The sequence below is a fragment of the Bos indicus genome, chromosome 13 (genome assembly GCF_029378745.1).
Source record: "Bos indicus isolate NIAB-ARS_2022 breed Sahiwal x Tharparkar chromosome 13, NIAB-ARS_B.indTharparkar_mat_pri_1.0, whole genome shotgun sequence".
NCBI classification, from domain to species: Eukaryota; Metazoa; Chordata; class Mammalia; order Artiodactyla; family Bovidae; genus Bos; species Bos indicus.
Genome location: NC_091772.1, coordinates 20,097,074 through 20,117,611, shown reverse-complemented (window position 1 = coordinate 20,117,611; position 20,538 = coordinate 20,097,074). Strand labels below are relative to the sequence as shown.

Here is a 20,538-nt window from a genome sequence, read left to right as displayed (position 1 = left end):
CTACAATTAAATTAGTATGACTCTGAAGTTGATTCTAAAATTGACTATGGCGATTGTTACACATTCTATAAATATATTAATAACCATTGATTGCACGTTTAAAATGGGCATATTGTATGTTAAACTTTAAAAAAACAGTTTAGTAAACTCCAAGCAGGATAGGACTTTCCTTTAAATACTTAAAAGCAATGGGAAGGTGTTGTGAAGAAGGAAAATTGTGGCTCTGAATAAATTAGGCTTCTTTACCACATATCATTTATGCTTCCAGTGTTTAACCCAATCTGTCCTCAAAGCTTATTCCCATTGCCTCCCTGCTTACCTAAGAAGCCTTTGCTTTTTCAAATCAAATGAATCAGTTCTTCTAATTTTTTTTCTGTTGGAGAAACATCAGCAGCTAGAGTCTGCTAATCTTTTTATGTGTTATGTGTTGCCATAGCACACATGACTTTCACAAATGCTCAATCTAATGTGTCTTTGGTTTTAGTAATGATGCCCCATGGTCTTCACCTCTGTTTAGATTGCAGTGGTGATAAATTTGTGCTGCCTCAGAGATAGCACACGCTTGAAACATTCATGGGCTCAGTCATTTCTCCAAAGCAGGACTTCTGGTTTATAAATTCTGGATATGACAGTTTGCACCTTCACTTATATGCTATATTAGAACCAAATTTTGCCCACCAAAATCTTTTTTTTTAATTTCATTTTATTTTTTAACTTTATAATATTGTATTGGTTTTGCCATATATCAACATGAATCCGCCACAGGTATACATGTGTTCCCCATCCTGAACCCTTCTCCCTCCCACCAAAATCTTTACCTAATAGGTGACCCAAAGTCACCAATTCTAATTATTTATTTTGCAATATAAAATTGTTTTAAATAAAATTTTTTCTGTCATTGAAACTATATCATTGCTTCTGAATCCATCAAAAAGTGAAAATCACACAAAGACTCAAATGGAAAGAGGTATAATACCAATGCTCATATTCATGCAAACTACCCATTTCCTTTTCCCCAAGTAAAAGATCTGGGATAAAGTGCCAGTCTACAGATTACTTGTTAACTTTTCCATCAGTGTTATCTTTTGATTTATAGTTGTTGTCATTTGGTCGCTAAGTTGCGTCCAACTCTTTGCTACCCTGTGGACTGCAGCATGCCATGCTTTCCTTTCCTTCACTACCTCCCACAGTTTGCTCAAATTTATGTCCATGACTTGTATAACCTTTAAAAAGGGAATTAAAGACTGTTCTGTACAAAAACCAATACAATATTAATATTGTAAAGTTAAAAAATAAATTTAAAAAAATATTCTAGTAGAAGGAAAGGAAAAGGGGGAGGAATATTTTAGACATGCCACTTAAATCAAATTAAAATGCTGACCTTCTTCAAAAAAAAAACAGGAATTAAAATATTCCTGGACAAAGTCAAAGAATTTCTGCCTCACAGTAACATTCTGTGACTGTGATGCCCATCATTTTTTCCAGGCAACTTGGCCCAGGAAAAAAAAAAATGTCATGTCTGGCCTTACCAGATATAATTCTTACCATATGAATGTAGTTTTAACGTATACAATGTAGTTTTAATGTAATGAAAAGTTACATTAATTAAGATAAAGTCTCTAGGATGACTTAAATTTGCAAAAAGACTGTGTTTTATGGAAAAAGCCCTAATTAAAGAATAATGAGGCATCAGTCTGTGAATCACTTTTATCACTACTTGGCTATGTGGTCTTAGTCAAACTAATAAACATTTCTAAGGTACAATATAATGAAGCTTATATGGTTGCCAATGACTCTCCCAATTCTAAGGTATTTCGATTCTGTAAGTAAGACATTTCATTATAATTCTTCTTCTATAATAAAATGCTAATTAAAGGAATATTACACACAAACTCACACAACTACATGTTGATGTTTATCTTATGAAAGTGTTTTGAAACTGTTTATTTCTATAGACACTGATACAGAGCACTTCCCAAATGCTGTTGGAAGAAGTATGCTAAAGAGTGATATCAAGACACAATCCAAGAGTCATCCTGGTAAAAGTAAGAATATTGCAAGTCTATTCTGGCTTATTTATCTTTTCCAGAGTTTGAGTTTGAGTCTGATTATAGTACCTATATGCTGTTATTACAGGATACAGTATCTTCATAAATTCCCTTCTAAAGTTAGAACTACTGGAACTCCAGCAGCTGTTATCAATGGAAAATTAGTTACATATTTTAAATTTCAGAGCTCCTTCTTTTAAAAAGTGATCCTCAAAATTTCAGTGGTATAGTGAGCTTGGAATATACTTAATGAAAGCATTTCAAATGCTACTCTTTTTTTTTTTTTTTCAGGCTAGTTGCTTTGTATTCGGAAAAGCAAAAAGTCTAGTTTATGAATGGGATTTAAAGACTTACCAGATAGTTATTGCATTGCTTATTAATTCCCCATATATAATTAAAATACCAAGCATATTTTCAGTATCTCAGGTGAAGTAGAGAGCTGTAGTCTTGTTACATAGTTCATAGTTTACACTTGTTTCCCCTTGTCTTGGTGTAAGGGTGTTTGACATACCAATCCTTGATCTTTGGTGTGGTATTAAGGGAGGCAGAAAACCAGAGAGCCTCAGTTATATCTCCTCTAACACTTTAACACTTTCTCCTGCTCTCAGCCATTACAACAAAGTATTAATAGTAAGATCCCCCTTATGGTTTCAGGTTCAGGATAGGTTTCCAACTTTTGGTATGTGTTCTTTGGAACCACCTTCCATTCACAAAACATTGGACACATTATTTGACCCAAGCCACCAGTCCTACTTACCACTTTCTCAATATGAATTATTGTTTAATAACTTTCATGCAGTTTCCTCTCCTTTGACCTAGTTTGTAGTTACTAAATCCTGCCAAATCTTCAAATCACACAAAAACTCAAAGGGAGTGGGATGCAGTCCTGGTGCTGGTACTGCTGCAGATCTACCCACTTCCCCCTCCCCAGCGGAAAGGTATACATTGTAAGACGACCTGATAGGTAGTTTTTCTTAGACCACAGAGTGTCTTGTTATTCTTCTGCATCATTAATGTCTACTGGACTTACATAACCTTAAAAATGGCATAAAGCACTCTTAAGAGAGTCAAAGAATTTCTGCCTGGTAGTAACTTTCTGTGACCATGGTTTGTAACTTGACCAGTGGGCAGGGGGGAAATGCCATGTTCCACTCATAGGTATATTCTTAAAGGATGAGTGTCCTCTTAGTGTAAACTTGGCAGTTATATCATTAACATGAACTCCCCAAGATGATTAAGGTTTGTGTGAGACATGGCATCATGTATAAAAAGCACTGGTTAAGGAATTATGGGGCCTCAGCTTGTGCTCAATTTTGTATTTTCTTGGTATGTGCTCTCAGTCAAATCTCAAAACATCTCTAAGCTTCTATATCATGAGGCTTATATGATTGCTAAGAGCCCTTCAAATTCTAATGTTTTACGATTGTGCAGTGCAGATATTATATTGTCTTCCATAATAGCAAGTTTTAAGTAGCTTAGTACTACATACCCAGACACACATACATGTGTGTTAATTGTTACCTTAGAAAGTGTTTTCAAATTTATTTTATATCTATAGCAACTGATAAAGAATATATGACAGATACTGTTGAAAGTGAAAAAGAAACTAGTAAAATCAAGACACATCATAAAAGTCACCCTGGTAAGAACAAGAATTTGTCAAGTCTAATATTTATGGCTTATGCCTTCTCTGTGATTTAACTAATGATAGCACTAACTGTCAGAGAAGGCGATGGCACCCCACTCCAGTACTCTTGCCTGGAAAATCCCATGGACGGAGGAACCTGGGAGGCTGCAGTCCCTGGGGACGCTAAGAGTCAAGCACGACTGAGCGACTTCACTTTCACTTTCATGCGTTGGAGAAGGAAATGGCAACCCACTCCAGTGTTCTTGCCTGGAGAATCCCAGGGACAGAGAAGCCTAGTGGGCTGCCGTCTATGGGGTCTCACAGAGTCAGACACGACTGAAGCGACTTAGCAGCAGTAGCAGCAGCAGCAGTAACTGTATGTTAATGGGGAGTAATCTTCATGAATTTCATCTTATAATTAGTATTAAAGTCTTGTATTTGCTGTCAGTGGAAATTTACCTAGATATTGTTTAGTTGTAAGCTCATACACTTGGAAAGTAATTCATATAATCCAATGCTCTAATGACCTTAGAATATGCTTGGTTTAAGTATTTCAAACTGTTACTCACTTTCTTGCTGGCTTAGTAAAGAGTGTTGCTTTGAAATTGAAAAAGCAAAAAAGCTAGTTGATAAGTGGTGTAAGAATAGGAATATAGCAGTTATTTTATTCAATTTCTATACATAATTAGTCTTGTGTGTAAATTTATATCTCTACTAAAGTGAAGTTCTCTAGCTGAGTTTACAATTCACAGACACAGCTTTAGTCCTGGAGTAACAGGGTTAAATACATTTCTCTTTGGTGAAAGAATGAACTTTTTGTAAAAGTGATACTGAAAGCCAGAATTTGAAAGTAGCTGAATCCTCAGATTAAAGCACCAAAATATGTGTTTTCACTGAAATTTAACATTTAAAGCAAGATTTATGAAACTTTACTTTTGAATGCTTTATTTTGTTACAATCTCACTTCTATTCCTGAAAAAAAAACTGTTAATAATCAAATAAAAAGTATTTGCTGACAACTTTTAACTGAGAAAAAAGTGTAAAACTGAAATTGTAGGAACTAAGAAGTTAAATTTGTTTTCTGTTTTGCTGTGATAAATTTGGTATATTACGATAAGACATTATTCCATGTCTTTAATTTTCAGAGTATTTTTATGTAGGTTCTTTCAATTACTTTGACTTCAGTGTTGCTTATTAATCCTTCTCAATTTTAAATAACAGCCTTAGGCACACCAAGAATTTGCTCTCATTTACATCCAGTTTGAAACGTCATGCATCTTAAGAATGAAATTAATTTAGTTAATTATTTTATACTTACTTATTAATGAGGAGTTTATAATTAAATGCCCTGAATAAAATTTGAGCAATATAAATTGTTAAGGGAAAAAGTACTGAAAGAAGAATACAGATCAAATATAGAAATAAATATAAAAGGTGATTGGATTAAATTTTGAAATTAAGTGAGATGCTATCTAAGAAAACAGAACAACAAAAAGGAGAAAATGAAGAAATTGTTTATAGAAATTGGAGTGATAGAAAAGTGGCCACTTATATGTGGAAAGAAAAATTTACAGGTGCCAAAATGAAGACTAATGTGTGAAGGATGGGGAGTAGTGTGCAAATAGTTATAATGTCTTTGTGAAATTTTTTTTTAATTTTATATTAGGAGTGAATTTATTTAAAGACAAAGATAAGTCCACACAACATCAAACAGAGTTTTTTACTGGGCACATCGCAGGAAGTAAATTCCCAATGAACGTGATCAATTTTTCACAAGTTGACAATCAAGGTAAAAGATATAACAGAATAAAATAGATATCTAATTATTTAGATTACTTTTGTAATATGTTTTTAAAATTTTATTCTATAAAATATTTTAAACATCCAGAAAATAAGAAAATTTACAGATAACACACAACATTCTAATAATGGTTCCCTTTGTATGATTTTATGATCCTAATCCCTCCTTTCTCAGCTTTTTTTATACACAGTCATAAAGAATATATAATGATGCTGTATACAAATATATTCTAAACTGTTTTATTGTGCTCTCTTTATTTTTTGATTATTCTTTATTGTGAAACTTCCCACCTATCTTCCTCCTCACTTCCCACATTACTGTAGGTCAGTCAAATTTATAAAAAATGTACATGCATACAAATATACATACCCCTTTTTAGCAGAAAGTCTCAAGTTAAATGCTTTAATTCCTTTCTAGTCTCTAGAGAATGTTTTTATGCCATCTCAACAACACTTTTTAAAATACATTTTTAATCTTGCATTTTATCAGTAGTCAAACTCACAGAACCAGAGAATAAAATGGTTGTTTCCAGGGGTTAGGGGTAGAGTGAAGTGGGTAGTTGTTCAATGGATATAAAGTCACATTTATATTAGTTGAGTAAATTCTAGAGATCTTCCGTAAAACATTACGTCTACAGTTAACAATGAAATGTTGTGCATGTAAAAATTGTTAAGACAGGAGTGCTTTGTGCTGTTTTTATAAGATACACATAAAAAAGCAAGGAGACAGGAGAAGTCTTTTATAGGTGATGGACATGTTTATTACCTTGATTGTGATGATGGCTTCACAGGTTGTATGGCTATTTTTAAATTCATCAAAATGTACACATTAAATCTGGGCAGTGTTTTTATATACTAAGTATACCTCAGTGAAGTTGGAAAAGAAAAAGCAGGATGCTACCAAGGAACACAGAATAAAGACAAGGAAGAGAAAATGATGAAATATTTATAGAAACTAGAGTAATAGTCATCAACAAGTGGCTAAACTATGGGAGGGAAACATTACAAATGCATAAAGACTAATACATGGGGTTTAGAGAGTAGTGTATGAATGTTCAGACTTCATATAATTTTTCTTTTTAAATTTTATTATAGATTTGCTTAAAGGCAAAAATGCAATTTTACAGCAAGAAAATGTCTATGCCAGGCACGTTGCACCAAGTAAATATAAAACAAAGATAATTACTTTATCACCCTTTGATGATGAAGGTAAAAATTTATATATAAAGATATTAAAATACTGTATAATTACATAGAATAGTTCTTGTGGTATTTTTTTCATTCTTTTTGTATCTTACTTTTTCTTCAGAAATATCTTAGATAAACCCTTGCAAGCTTGAAAATGAAATTTAATTTCTCCTTTTTACTGGCAGTATATTTCATAATATAGAATTCTTCTATTGAAGGTCATTGACTTTTTACACTTTTCGCCCTACTAAATGTAAATGTGTCCATGAGTATCTATTCTTACATATGAATATTTTTATCTCTTTGGGGTAGTATCTTAGGATTGATATTGTTAAAGCATTTATAAGTTTTTAATATTGAAAAATACTTTCAGATTGTTTACCTAAAGGGCTGTTAACATTTTTACCAGCAACTGAGGAAAAATATACTTTTCTCTGAATAACCTTCAGCCATATAGATTAGTGGGTTTTTATTTGCTTTTTTCCATTTATTCCCAAAGTTACTAAATCATATCTCTCATATCTCAATCTAATTTTAATTTTTCCCACATTTGTTAGTGTTGTTTTACTGGATAACTACCAAGTAAACTATTTAGCCTGAAAGCATAGCTATTTATATAGTTCATGACTGGGGAGTTAGCAATGTAGACTGGTTTGAGCTGGGTCATGGAGAAAGCAGTTTCAGAAGTTTCCACTATTAGGGCTAAAAGAGACTTCAGTATAGGATGTTACTTGGCTGGTGCTGGTATCTCTGATTTTTCAGGAAGCCTCCTATGTACTTCTGAAGACAAAGCACTGCTAGTGTCTCGGATGGTGAGAGTTTAATAAAACTTGTTCTTCTAATGTTGGAAAGAATACCAACAATTTGTGCCGTGGAAAGAATTTCTGCTCCTGGGGAAAAGATACATTGCTGGCATGATGTTCACCAGAACTGAAAAGGGTCATGAGCTTTTGGGAAGCGCACTGGTAACCAAGTGGGAGAAACAAATTCCTTGGTTCTTTTCCAAAAGTCTCCCTCTAGCAGGCCCTGTTTTGCACAGCCTAACTTGGTGCTACCTGGAAAAGCATAAATGTAGTTTTTAGAATCCCAGATCCAGTACCACAAAGCAGAATGTAAAAGAGTGGTTTGGAACCTAAAAGAAAATAAGCTTCTCAAGTGTTACTGGAGGTGACCTTGCTACATGTCTCTCATCTTTCATCTGATTGGCTTAGGGGTCTTCACATTGTAACCTTGGATCCTTAGCACAGAATGGGGGCAAATCTCAATCAATGCACAAGAAATTTTCAAGTCTCTGCCTGCATTTGTCTGCTTTTCTTGCATTCACTGAAGTCATATTACCAAGATGAGAGTTGTGTGGGAGCACATGAATACAGGTAGTCAAGAACATGTGGAGCCTGTTATTGAATCCAGTCCACCCGTGCTCCTTCTGGTTGCAAATACGCATGATTCCTACCCCCCTCCCATGCAAAATACATGTGCTCTTCCAAGAATTCCGCAAATTCTCATTAAAATTTGATATCAGTGCCAAAGACCACTGTCTTAGGATCTATAATCTCTTTCAGAGGCAGCTCCGGTGATATGACTTACCGTAAAACACACACACACAATAGAGTAGCACAGGCAAGGACAGACTCCAAAGTGTCCTGGTGGCTCAGATGGGAAAGAATTCTCCTGTAATGCAGGAGACCCTAGTTCGGTCAGGAAGATCCCCTAGAGAAGGGAAAAGCTACCCACTCTAGCATTCTTGCTTGGAGAATTCCATGTACAGAGGAGCCTGGCAGGCTATGGTCCTTGGGATCACAAAGAGTCAGATACAACTAAGAAACTAACACCGCAGTAGACACTCCCTTATAAAATGTGGGGGGAAAAACAGGCATATAGCAGTGATCCATACATTTAGGTCATCTTTCCCATCATTTGATTATATTTTAATTATAATTTTCTCTATAAAATATGCATTCAGAAACAAACCAGGAACTTCACTGGTAGTCCTGTGGTTAAGACTCCATGCTTCCACTGAGGGGTTGTCGGTTCAATCCATGATCAGGAACTAAGATCCTGCATGCCAGTTGGCATGACCAAAAATAATACAACAAATAAACCCAGGAGAGAATGCAGAACTGACTGTACTACAGATGTATGACAGGTGACATCAGCATCATGATGGCACAGGATACTGCTCCTAATCTGCCTCTTATCAACAATAAAAATTTGTCATGTATCCACGAACAAAAGTGACATTGTGGGAGTCTGGGATCCAGCATCATTTACCAAGGGACTTGGAAGAGTTCTATATGCCTGTGCATCAGGTAATAGGAAGACAGACCTCCATCCTAACTGTGGACCCTTCAGTAGCTTATGAACTGGTTCCAGCTCCTCTTGGCTATGGTCCAGGAGAATCTGGATAACCCTGACTGGGGCAGTCATCACAGATAAGAGAGCCTTAATGGAAGTCTGGGTTTCTCAAGAAGAAGTTCCAGCACTCCATTGGAGTAAAAGATGAGTTTGGACACATTAGAGTGTATAAGCGGAAAAGTTTGACTTTGCCAACCTTCCCTAAGATGGCAGCAGTAGGGCCAAACAAAAGCCATCCTGTGAGGGGTTGAGAGGTAGGTCAAAGGAAGAGCAAGTGATTGAGCACCAGGCTTCCACAGCTGTTTGGGGTGCAGCCAAAAAGACTCATTTCTCTCCTGTAGCATTCAGAGCACTACGTTACAGGACAATATGAGGTCAGGAGAGAGGCAGATAAGACTTTTGGAGAGCATTAAAGGAATTGGGTTCCTTCTGACTATGCTGTGAACTCCATCAGAGAGCCCACCTATGAACTTTCTGGGAGAGCCTCACCTGCAGATACCCCCAGCTGGCCTGTAGCTCCCCCAGGGTCAGACATGCCTCATCCACATGCCCTCATTCTGCAGCCAACTCCCTGTGGATGCTCCAGAGTGTGGCAGCCAGAACAGTCTTTGTTAGACAGCTATGGAGCACTTTCCTAAAGCAGTCCAGTGTCTGTGGACCAGAGAGAAACCAGAAACTTGAAATGTAGCACCACTTGAGAAACAAAAGGGAGGTTATCAGCATTGGACCTGGTGCATTGCAGAATCCAGAGATGATATACAAGCTTAAGAATTCTGCCACAAGAGTGAGCAAGAAATGTGAGCAGGTATATCCACTCAAGGTCTGAGAAAACCTCCAGGTCTCTAACAAGGCTGATGGAAAGCACTTCTCCCCTGAAAGCAGTAGTAAGTCTGAAGGAGGGGACTGCTGCTTCAGATGTGAAGACAGCACACTAAAGCCCAAGGAACACAAAGAATCAAGGCAACGTGATACTACCAAAAGATCACAATAATCTTCCAGAAACCAACCCCAAAGACATGGAGATCTGTACTGTACCCAATAAAGAATTTAAAATAACTGTTTTATTTCATATATGTTGATCAGTCACTAAGTCTGACTCTCTGCGACACTATGAACTGCACCCTACCAGGCTTCTCAGTCCTTCACTATCTCCCTAAGTTTGCTCAGACTCATATCCGTTGACTCAGTGATGCCATCCAACCATGTCATCCTCTATTGTCCCATTCTTCTGCTGCCCTCAATCTTTCCCAGCATCAGGGTCTTTTCCAGTGAGTTGGCTCTTCACATCAGGTAGCCAAAGTACTGGCACTTCAGCTTCAGCATCAGTCCTTCCAGTGAATATTCAGGGTTGATTTCTTTTAGGATTGACTGGTTTCATCTCCTTGCAGTCCAAGGAACTCTCAGGAGTCTTCTCCAGCACCACAGTTCAAAAGCATCAATTCTTCAGCTTTCAGCCTTTTCATAGTTCATCTCTCACATCTGTACATGACTGCTGGAAAACTCATAGTTTGACTATATGGACCTTTGTAGGCAAAGTGATGTGTCTACTTTTTAATACACTGTCTAGGTTTGTCATGGGTTTTCTTCCAAGGAACAAGTGACTTTTAATTTCATACCTGCAGTCACCATCTGCAATGATTTTGGAGCCCAAGAAAAGAGTCTGTCACTGTTTCCATTGTTTCCCCATCTATTTACCATGAAGTCATAGGGCCAGATGCCATGATCTTCTTTTTTTGAATGTTGAGTTTTAAGCCAGCTTTTTCACTTGCTTTCACCCCCATCAAGAAGCTCTTTATTTCTTCTTTGCTTTCTGCCATTTGGGTGGTGTCATCTACATATCTGAGGTTATTGATATTTCTCCCACCAATCTTGATTCCAGCTTGTGATTCATCCAGCCAGGCATGTCACATGATGTACTCTGCATATAAGTTAAATAAGCAGGATGGCAACATACAGCCTTGACATACTCTTTTCCCAATTTTGAACCAGTTTGTTGTTCCATGTCCTGTTCTGTTGCTTCTTGACCTGCATACGGGTTTCTCAGGAGGCAAGTAAGGTGGTCTGGTATTCCCACCCCTTTAGGAATTTTTCACAGTTTGTTCTGATCCACACAGTCAAAGGCTTTAGCGTAGTCAAGGAAGCAGAAGTAGATGTTTTTCTGGAATTCTCTTGCTTTTTCTATGATCCACCAGATGTTGGTAATTTGATCACTGGTTCCTCTGCCTTTTCTAAATCCAGCTTGTATATCTGGAAGTTCTCAATTCATGAAGCCTAGCTTGAAGGATTTACAGCATTCCCTTGCTAGCATGTGAAATGAGTGCAGTTGTGTGGTAGTTTGGACATTATTTGCAATTGCCCATCTTTGGAATTGGAATGAAAACTGACCTTTTCCAGTCCTGTGGCCACTGCTGAGTTTTCCAGATTTACTGGCTTACTGAGTGCAGCACTTCTGAAACCCAAGAAAATAAAATCTGTCATTGTTTCCACTTTTTCCCCATCTATTTGCCATGAAGTGATAAGACTTGATGCCATGATCATTGTTTTATGAATGTTGAATTTTAAGCCAGCTCTTTCACTCTCCTCTTCCACTTTCATCAAGAGCCTCTTTAGTTCCTCTTCACTTCTTGACATTAGAGTGATATCATCTGCATAGCCAAGGTTGTTGATATTTTTCCCACCGGTCTTGATTCCAGCTTGTGAGTCATCCAGCCCAACATGTCACATGATGTACTCTGCATATAAGTTAAACAAGCAGGGTGACAATATACAGCCTTGACATACTCCTTTTTCAGTTTTACAATGTTCATATATATATACACATGCATACACAGAGGAATACTATTTAGCTAATCTGTTGACACTGAGTTTATTTATTTAGATTTCTTTGATTTCCTTCAGTAATGTTTTTTAAGATTTACTATAGCTATTCCCCTTTGTGGAATTTATTACTATTTTATTATTTTTGATGTTTTCACAAATAAAATTGTTCCCTTAATTAAGTTTTTGGATTATTGTGTGCACTTATATAGAAATAAAATTAAGTCTTATATGTCCAGCAGTACAGTTTTATGATGTAGTCTTTTTAATCAGTTAATTGAAGAAGAGGTAGAAATGTATATTGTCATTTATATTTACCTATATAATTACCTTTAAGGTGCTTTTTTATTTATTCATGTGAATTTGAGTTACCTTCTGTTGTTATTTTGTTTCAGCCTGAAGTATTCCCTTTAGTTTCCCCCTCAGTCAGTCTTTCCCATCAGGAAGTTTCCATAAGCCTCTTATCATTCTCCATCAAAGGGCAGACAGACTGAAAACCACAATCACAGAAAACTAACCAATCTGATCACATGGACCACAGTCTTGTCTAACTCAATGAAACTATGAGCCATGCTGTGTAGGGCCACCCAAGATGGACGGGTCATCGTGGAGAGTTCTGACAAAACATGGTCCACTGGAGAGGGAATGGCAAACCATTTAAGTATTCTTGCCTTGAGAACCCCATGAACAGTATGAAAAGGCAAAAGATAGGACACTGAAAGATTAACTCCCCAGGTCGGTAGGTGCCCAATATGCTACTGGAGATCACTGGAGAAATAACTCCAGAAAGAATGAAGAGATGGAGCCAAAGTAAAAACAACACGCAGTTGTGGATGTGACTGGTGATAGAAGTAAAGTTCGATGCTGTAAAGAGCAATATTGCCTAGGAACCTGGAATGTTAGGTCCATGAATCAAGGCAAATTGGAAGTGGTAAAACAGGAGATGACAAGAGTAAATGTCAGCATTTTAGGAATCAGCAAGCTAAAATGGACTGGAAGGGGTGAATTTAACTCAGATGACTATTATCTCTACTACTGTGGGCAAGAATCTCTTAGAAGAAATCGAGTAGCCCTAATAATCAACAAAAGGTCTGAAATGCAGTACTTGGGTGTATCTCAAAAACTACAGAATGATCTCTGTTTCCAAGGCAGACCATTTAATATCACAGTAATTCAACCAGCTTCTATGCCCCGACCAGTAATGCTGAAGAAGCTAAACGGTTCTATAATGACCTACAAGACGTTCTAGCACTAACACCCAAAAAAGATGTTATTTTCATTTTAGGGGACTTCCTACTTTGGAGTAACAGGCAAATTTGGCTTTGGAGTACAGATGAAGCAGGGCAAAGGCTAATAGAGTTTTGCCAAGAGAACCCACTGGTCAGAGAAAACATCCTCTTCCACCAACACAAGAAAAAATTCTACACTTGGACATCACCAGATGGTCAACACCGAAATCAGATTGATTATATTCTTTGCTGCCAAAGATGGAGAAGCTCTATACAGTCAGCAAAAAAAGACTGGGAGCTGACTGTGGCTCAGATCATGAACTCCTTATTGCCAAATTCAGATTTAAATTGAAGAAAGTAGGGAAAACCACTAGCCCATTCAGGTATCACCCAAATCAAATTCCTTATGATTATACAGTGGAAGTGAGAAATAGATTCAAGGGACTAGGTCTGATAGATAGAGTGCCTGATGAACTATGGACGGAGGTCTGTGACATTGTACAAGAGGCAGGGATCAAGACCATTCCCAAGGTAAAAAAAAAAAAAAAGCAAAAAGGCTAAATGGTTGTCTGAGGAGGCCTTATAAACAGCTATGAAAATAAGAGAAGCAAAAGGCAAAGGAGAAAAGGAAAGATATAAGCATCTGAATGCAGAGTTCCAAAGAATAGCAAGGAGAGGTAAGAAAGCCTTCCTCAGGGATCAGTGCAAAGAAATAGAGGAAAACAACAGGATGGGAAAGACTAGAGATCTCTTCAACAAAATTAGAGATACCAAGGGAACATTTCATGCAACGATGGGCAAAATAAAGGACAAAAATGGTATGGACCTAACAGAAGCAGAAGATATTAAGAAGAGGTGGCAAGAATACACAGAAGAACTATACAAAAAAGATCTTCATGACCCAGATAACCACGACGGTATGATCACTCACCTAGAGCCAGAATGCGAAGTCATGAGGGCCTTAGGAAGCATCACTCTGAACAAAGCTAGTGGAGGTGATAGAATTCCAGTTGAGCTATTTCAAATCTTAAAAGATGATGCTGTGAAAGTGGTGCACTCAATATGCCAGTAAATTTGGAAAACTCAGCAGTGGCCGCAGGAGTGGAAAAGGTCAGTTTTCATTCCAGTCACAAAGAAAGTCAACGCCAAATAGTGCTCAGACTACCACACAATTGCACTCATCTCACACACTAGTAAAGTAATACTCAAAATTCTCCAAGCCAGGCTTCAACCATATGTGAACCGTGAACTTCCAGATGTTCAAGCTCGATTTTGAAAAGGCAGAGGAACCAGAGTCAAATTGCCAACATCTGTTGGATCATCGAAAAAGCAAGAGAGTTCCAGAAAAACATCTACTTCTCTTTATTGACTGTGCAAAAGCCTTTGACTGTGTGGATCACAAGAAACTGTGGAAAATTCTGAAAGAGATGAGAAAGAGATGAGAATACCAGACCACCTGACCTGCCTCTTGAGAAATCTGTATGCAAGTCAGGAAGCAACAGTGACAACTGGACATGAAACAACAGACTGATTCCAAATAGGAAAAGGATTACATCAAGGCTGTATATTGTCACCCTGCTTATTTAAATTATATGCAGAACATCTTGAGAAACGCTGGGCTGGATGAAGTACAAGGTGGAATCAAGATTGCTGGGTGAAATATAAATAACCTCAGATATGCAGATGACACCACCCTTTTAGCAGAAAACGAAGAACTAAAGAGCCTCTTGATGAAAGTGAAAGAGGAGAGTTAAAATATTATCTTAAAGCTCAACATTCAGAAAACTAAGATCATGGCATCTGGTCCCATCACTTCATGGCAAATAAATGGGGAAACAGTAGAAACAGTGACAGACTTTATTTTTTGACCTCCAAAATCACTGCTAATGGTGACTGCAGCCATGAAATTAAAAGACACTTGCTCCTTGGAAGAAAAGTTATGACCAACCTAGACAGCATATTAAAAATTGAAAACATTACTTTACCAACAAAAGTCTGTCTAGTCAAAGCTATGGTTTTTCCAGTATGGATGTGAGAGTTGGACTATAAAGAAAGCTGAGTGCATAAGAATTGATGCTTTTGAACTGTGGTGTTAGAGAAGACTCTTGAGAGTTCCTCAGACTGCAAGGAGATACAGCCAGTCCATCCTAAAGGAAATCAGTCCTATATATTCATTGGAAGGACTGATGCTGAAGCTGAAACTCCAATACTTTGGCCACCTGATGGGAAGAACTAACTCATTGGAAAAAACCCTGATGCTGGGAAAGTTTGAAGACAGGAGGAGAAGGGGACGACAGAGGATGAGATGGTTGGATGGCATCACTGACTCAACAGACATGAATTTGAGTAAACTCCGTGAGTTGGTGATGGACAGGGAGGCCTGGCCTGCTGCAGTCCATGGGGTCTCAAATTGTCAGACACGACTGAGTGACTGAACTGAACTGATTCCCTTTAGTATTTCTTTTAAGACATGGCTGGTAGTATAAAAACAAAATCTCTTGGGTTTTTTTTGTTTGTTTGTTTGTTTTCATCTGGGTATGGTTTGTTCCATCTTTATATTTGAATGATAGTTTTTCTAGGTATAAAATTCATGATTGTGAATTCTTGCTTTCAGCACTTTGAAAATACAATTCCACTACTTGTGTGCTCTAATCCTCATATTCCCCTAGCCCTAAGCATCAATTTATCTAATTCCTGTCTCTATTATAATTGAGGCTTTTTGTGACTTGCTTCTTTCATTTAGCTCTGATCTCCAAACTAATCTTCTAAATATATATCTTTATATTCTAATTGAGTTAATGTTCTCAAAAAATTAATTTTCATTATATAAACTTCTTTATTTTTATTGACAACTTACTGTTTGAGTATTAAAAATAAAAATAGTTATGAATATGATCCATCTCACAGCTAACATATTTTCTAAATATTTCTAGATGTATCTTTTGAGGACTTTTCATCTTACATGACTGAACGCCCAAAAGTACTTCATAGACCATCTAAGACTAGGCCAGGTTTTTATAAAGCCATCAATTTTCCTTCACTGAATAAAGAACATTCAGGTAATTCATATTATTTTTATTGTACAATGTGATGTTTTTAATGAATAAAGGTTTGATTATATGGAAATTACCAGATTGTACTAACCTTAGTCATATAACCAGTTTAACAAAAATAAATGAAAATAAATGCTAAAGTAAGCTCATCTGACATATATGCATTCTTAGTGGATGAGTGGTGTCTCTGGCATGGCTCCCTTGCCTACCACTACTAAATTGGAACTCCATTATTTTTTTCAACATTCCTTTTTTCAACATTATTTTTTTCAACATTCCTTTCCTGCAGATGACTGAGATAAATGCATCTTATAATCCTCTTCCTTATATTTAAATATTCCTCTTTTTATCAGTCCCAAGCAGGGTCACTGGGCTTCCCTGGTAGCTCAGATGGTTAAGCGTCTGCCTGCAATGTGGGAGACCCTGGTTTGATCCCTGGGTCAGAAAGATCCCCTGGAGAAGGAAATGGCAACCCACTCCAGTACCTCTTGCCTGAAAAATTCCATGGACAGAGAAGCCTGGTAGGCTACAGTCCATGGGATTGCAAAGAGTCAGACATAACTGAGCAACTTCACTTTCTTTCACTAAGCAGGGTCAATAGAAAGAGTCAATGTGAGGGTAAGTGTGAAGGACGATAAATAATATGTTCATTTTTCTTCCTCCATTACCATCTTCCAACTGTCTAATCGATTCATGTCTAAGAACCAATTTACAGACCCTATTTCTTATGCATTACTCCAGTGGTATTTATCATGCAAGATATATATCGTAGAAACTAAGCACATTAATGCAATTTTTTTCTACTAACTTGAGAGTAGCATCTAAATGTGCCGCATTCTGCTTTTTATTTTTCTCCAAGTGACCATTTTGAAACAGTTTCCATTATTACATAGTTTTGTTTTTAAACAGTGCTCAAAATATGTATCTTTGAAATAGTGTTTTTTTTAGTATCTCTCCTTCCATTATGGGCTTCCTTATAGCTCAGTTGGTAAAGAATCCACCTGCAATGCAGGAGACCCTGGTTTGATTCCTGGATCGGGAAAATCCCCTGGATGGAAAGGACAGGCTACCCATTCCAGTATTCTTGGGCTTCCCTTGTGGCTCAGCTGGTAAAGAATCTGCCTGCAATGCAGGAGACCTGGGTTCATTCCCTGGGTTGGAAAGATCCCCTGGAGAAGGGAAAGGCTACCCACTCCAGTATTCTGGTCTGGAGAATTCCATGGACTGTAAACTCCATGAGGTCACAAAGAGCTGGACACTACTGAGCAACTTTCACTTTCACTTTCCTTCTGTTCTAGCACTAGATTTTTCACTGTAGGAATACAAATTTCTTTGTTAGAAAATGAAGATACACTGTTTCATAGAGAGAGAAAAACTTTACTTGATAATTTATTTATTTAATTGCTTAATTTTTTTTTACTGACCTACCATTTAAAAAAAACCTCTTTAACATTTTTACAGTTTTTTATTATTTTTTTCTTGGTTCACACTCTTACTGTTTATGTTTGTTGTTATTGTTGTTATTCAGTCGCTGAGTCATGTCTAACTCTGCAACCCCATGGATTGCAGCTCCCAGGGATGGGGGAGCCTGATGGGCTGCCGTTTATGTGGTCACACAGAGTTGGCCACGACTGAAGCGACTTAGCAGCAGCAGCAGCAGGCTTCCCTGTCCTTCACTATCTCCCAGAGTTTGCTCAAATTCATATCCATTAAGTTGGTGATGCTATCTAATCATTTCATCCTCTGCTGCCCTCTTCTTTTGCCTTCAATCTTTCCCAGCATCCGGATCTTTTCCAATGAGTCAGCTCTTCACATCAGGTAGCCAAAGTATTGGAGCTTTACCATCAGTCCTTCCAAGAATATTCAGGGTTTATTTCCTTTAGGATTGACTGGTTTGATCTCCTTGCAGTCCAAGGAACTCTCAAGAGTCTTCTCCAGCACCACAGTTCAAAAGCATCATTTGTTTGGCACTCAACTTTCTTTATGGTCTAACTGTCACATCCATACATGACTACTAGAAAAACCATAGCTTTAACTATATGGACATTGTCAACAAAGTCACGTCTCTCTGCTTTTTAATATGCTATCTAGATTTGTCATAGCTTTCCTTCCAAGGAACAAGCATCTTCGAATTTTGTGGCTGCAGTCACTGTCTGCAGTGATTTTGGAGCCCAAGAAAATAAAATCTGTCACTGCTTCCACGCTTTCCCCTCCTATTTGCCATGAAATGATAGAACTGGATGCCATAACCTTAGTTTTTTGAATGTTGTGTTTTGAGCCAGTTTTTTTTTTACTTTCCTCTTTCACCTTCATCAAGAGGCATTTTAGTTCCTCTTCACTTTTAGCCATTGAAGTGATTATCATATGCATATCTGAGGTTGAGATATTTCTACTGGCAGTCTTGATTCTAGCTTATGAGTCATCTAGCCCAGCATTTCACATGTGTAATCTGCATATAAGTTAAATAAGCAGAGTGACAGTATACAGCCTTGACATACTCCTTTCCCAATTTGGAACCCACCCATTGTTTCATGTAAGGTTCTAACTGTTGCTTCTCGATCCATAAATAAGTTTCTCAGGAGACAGGTAAGGTGGTCTGGTATTCCCATCTCTTTAAGAATTTTCCACAGTTTGTTGTGATCCACACAGTCAAAGGCTTTGGCAGCACAGTCCAGGAAGCAGAAGTGGATGTTTTTCTATAATTCCTTTGCTTTCTCTATGATCCAACAAATGTTGGCAATTTGATCTCTGGTTCCTCTGCCTTTTCTAAACCTGGCTTATACATCTGGAAGTTCTCAGTTCACATACTGCTGAAGCCTAGCTTGAAGGATTTTGAATGTAACCTTCAGTTCAATTCAGTCGCTCAGTTGTGTCCGATTCTTTGCGACCCCATGAACTGCAGCACGCCAGGCCTCCCTGTCCATCACCAACTCCCGGAGTTCACCCAGACTCACGTCCATCGAGTCAGTGATGCCATCCAGCCATCTCATCCTCTGTCGTCCCCTTCTCCTCCTGCCCCCAATCCCTCCCAGCATCAGAGTCTTTTCCAATGAGTCAATTCTTCGCATGAGTTGGCCAAAGTACTGGAGTTTCAGCTTTAGCATCATTCCTTCCCAAGAAATCCCAGGGCTGATCTCCTTCAGAATGGACTGATTGGATCTCCTTGCAGTCCAAGGGACTCTCAAGAGTCTTCTCCAACACCACAGTTCAAAAGCATCAATTCTTCAGCGCTCAGCCTTCTTCACAGTCCACCTCTCACATCCATACATGACCACAGGAAAAACCATAGCCTTGACTAGACGAACCTTTGTTGGCAAAGTAACGTCTCTGCTTTTGAATATGCTATCTAGGTTGGTCATAACTTTCCTTCCAAGGAGTAAGCGTCTTTTAATTACATGGCTGCAGTCACCATCTGTAGTGATTTTGGAGCCCAGAAAAATAAAGTCTGACTCTGTTTCCACTGTTTCCCCATCTATTTCCCGTGAAGTGATGGGACCGGAGGCCATGATCTTCGTTTTCTGAATGTTGAGCTTTAAGCCAACTTTTTCACTTTCCACTTTCACTTTCATCAAGAGGCTTTTTAGTTCCTCTTCACTTTCTGCCATAGGGGTGGTGTTATCTGCATATCTGAGGTTATTGATATTTCTCCCAGCAATCTTGATTCCAGCTTGTGTTTCTTCCAGTCCAGCGTTTCTCATGATGTACTCTGCATATAAGTTAAATAAGTAGGGTGACAATATACAGCCTTGACGTACTCCTTTTCCTATTTGGAACCAGTCTGTTGTTCCATGTCCAGTTCTAACTGTTGCTTCCTGACCTGCATACAAATTTCTCAAGAGGCAGATCAGGTGGTCTGGTATTCCCATCTCTTTCAAAATTTTCCAGTTTATTGTGATCCACACAGTCAAAGGCTTTGGCATAGTCAATAAAGCAGAAATAGATGTTTTTCTGGAACTCTCTTGCTTTTTCCATGATCCAGCAGATGTTGGCAATTTGATCTCTGGTTCCTCTGCCTTTTCTAAAACCAGCTTGAACATCAGGAAGTTCACGGTTCACATATTGCTGAATCCTGGCTTGGAGAATTTTGAGCATTACTTTACTAGCGTGTGAGATGAGTGCAATTGTTTATGCTTACATGCTAAGTTGCTTCAGTTGTGTCTGACTCTTTGCAACCCTATGGACTGTAGCCCAACAGGCTCATCTGTCCTTGGGATTCCCCAGGCAAGAATGCTGGAATGGATTGCCATGCCCTCCTCCAGGAGATCTTTCTGACCCAGGGATTGAACTTTCATCTGTTATGTCTCCTGTATTGTCAGGTGGTCAAATACTCACCAAGGAAAAATTAGACAATATTTATGTTAGTAAAGCTGCTTTATCTAAAATATTGAAAAAAATATACAGAAGCTGTACTTTAGAAGTAG

At 37.9% G+C, this 20,538-nt stretch overlaps 1 protein-coding gene across 15 annotated transcripts in view; it reads left to right on the top strand.

Moving 5' to 3' along the window:
- The window catches only part of CCDC7 (coiled-coil domain containing 7), a 275,288-nt gene that overhangs the window by 246,085 nt on the left and 8,665 nt on the right, over window positions 1-20,538 (top strand). For 14 of the 15 annotated variants that reach the window (XM_070800783.1, XM_070800790.1, XM_070800784.1 and 11 more), the window contains 4 exons: window positions 1,956-2,045; window positions 5,342-5,464; window positions 6,571-6,684; window positions 15,998-16,123. In XM_070800783.1, the coding sequence (XP_070656884.1) occupies window positions 1,956-2,045; window positions 5,342-5,464; window positions 6,571-6,684; window positions 15,998-16,123 (453 nt within the window). The remainder of the gene's footprint in view (window positions 1-1,955; window positions 2,046-5,341; window positions 5,465-6,570; window positions 6,685-15,997; window positions 16,124-20,538) is intronic. The other variant, XM_070800787.1, reaches the window with a different exon arrangement.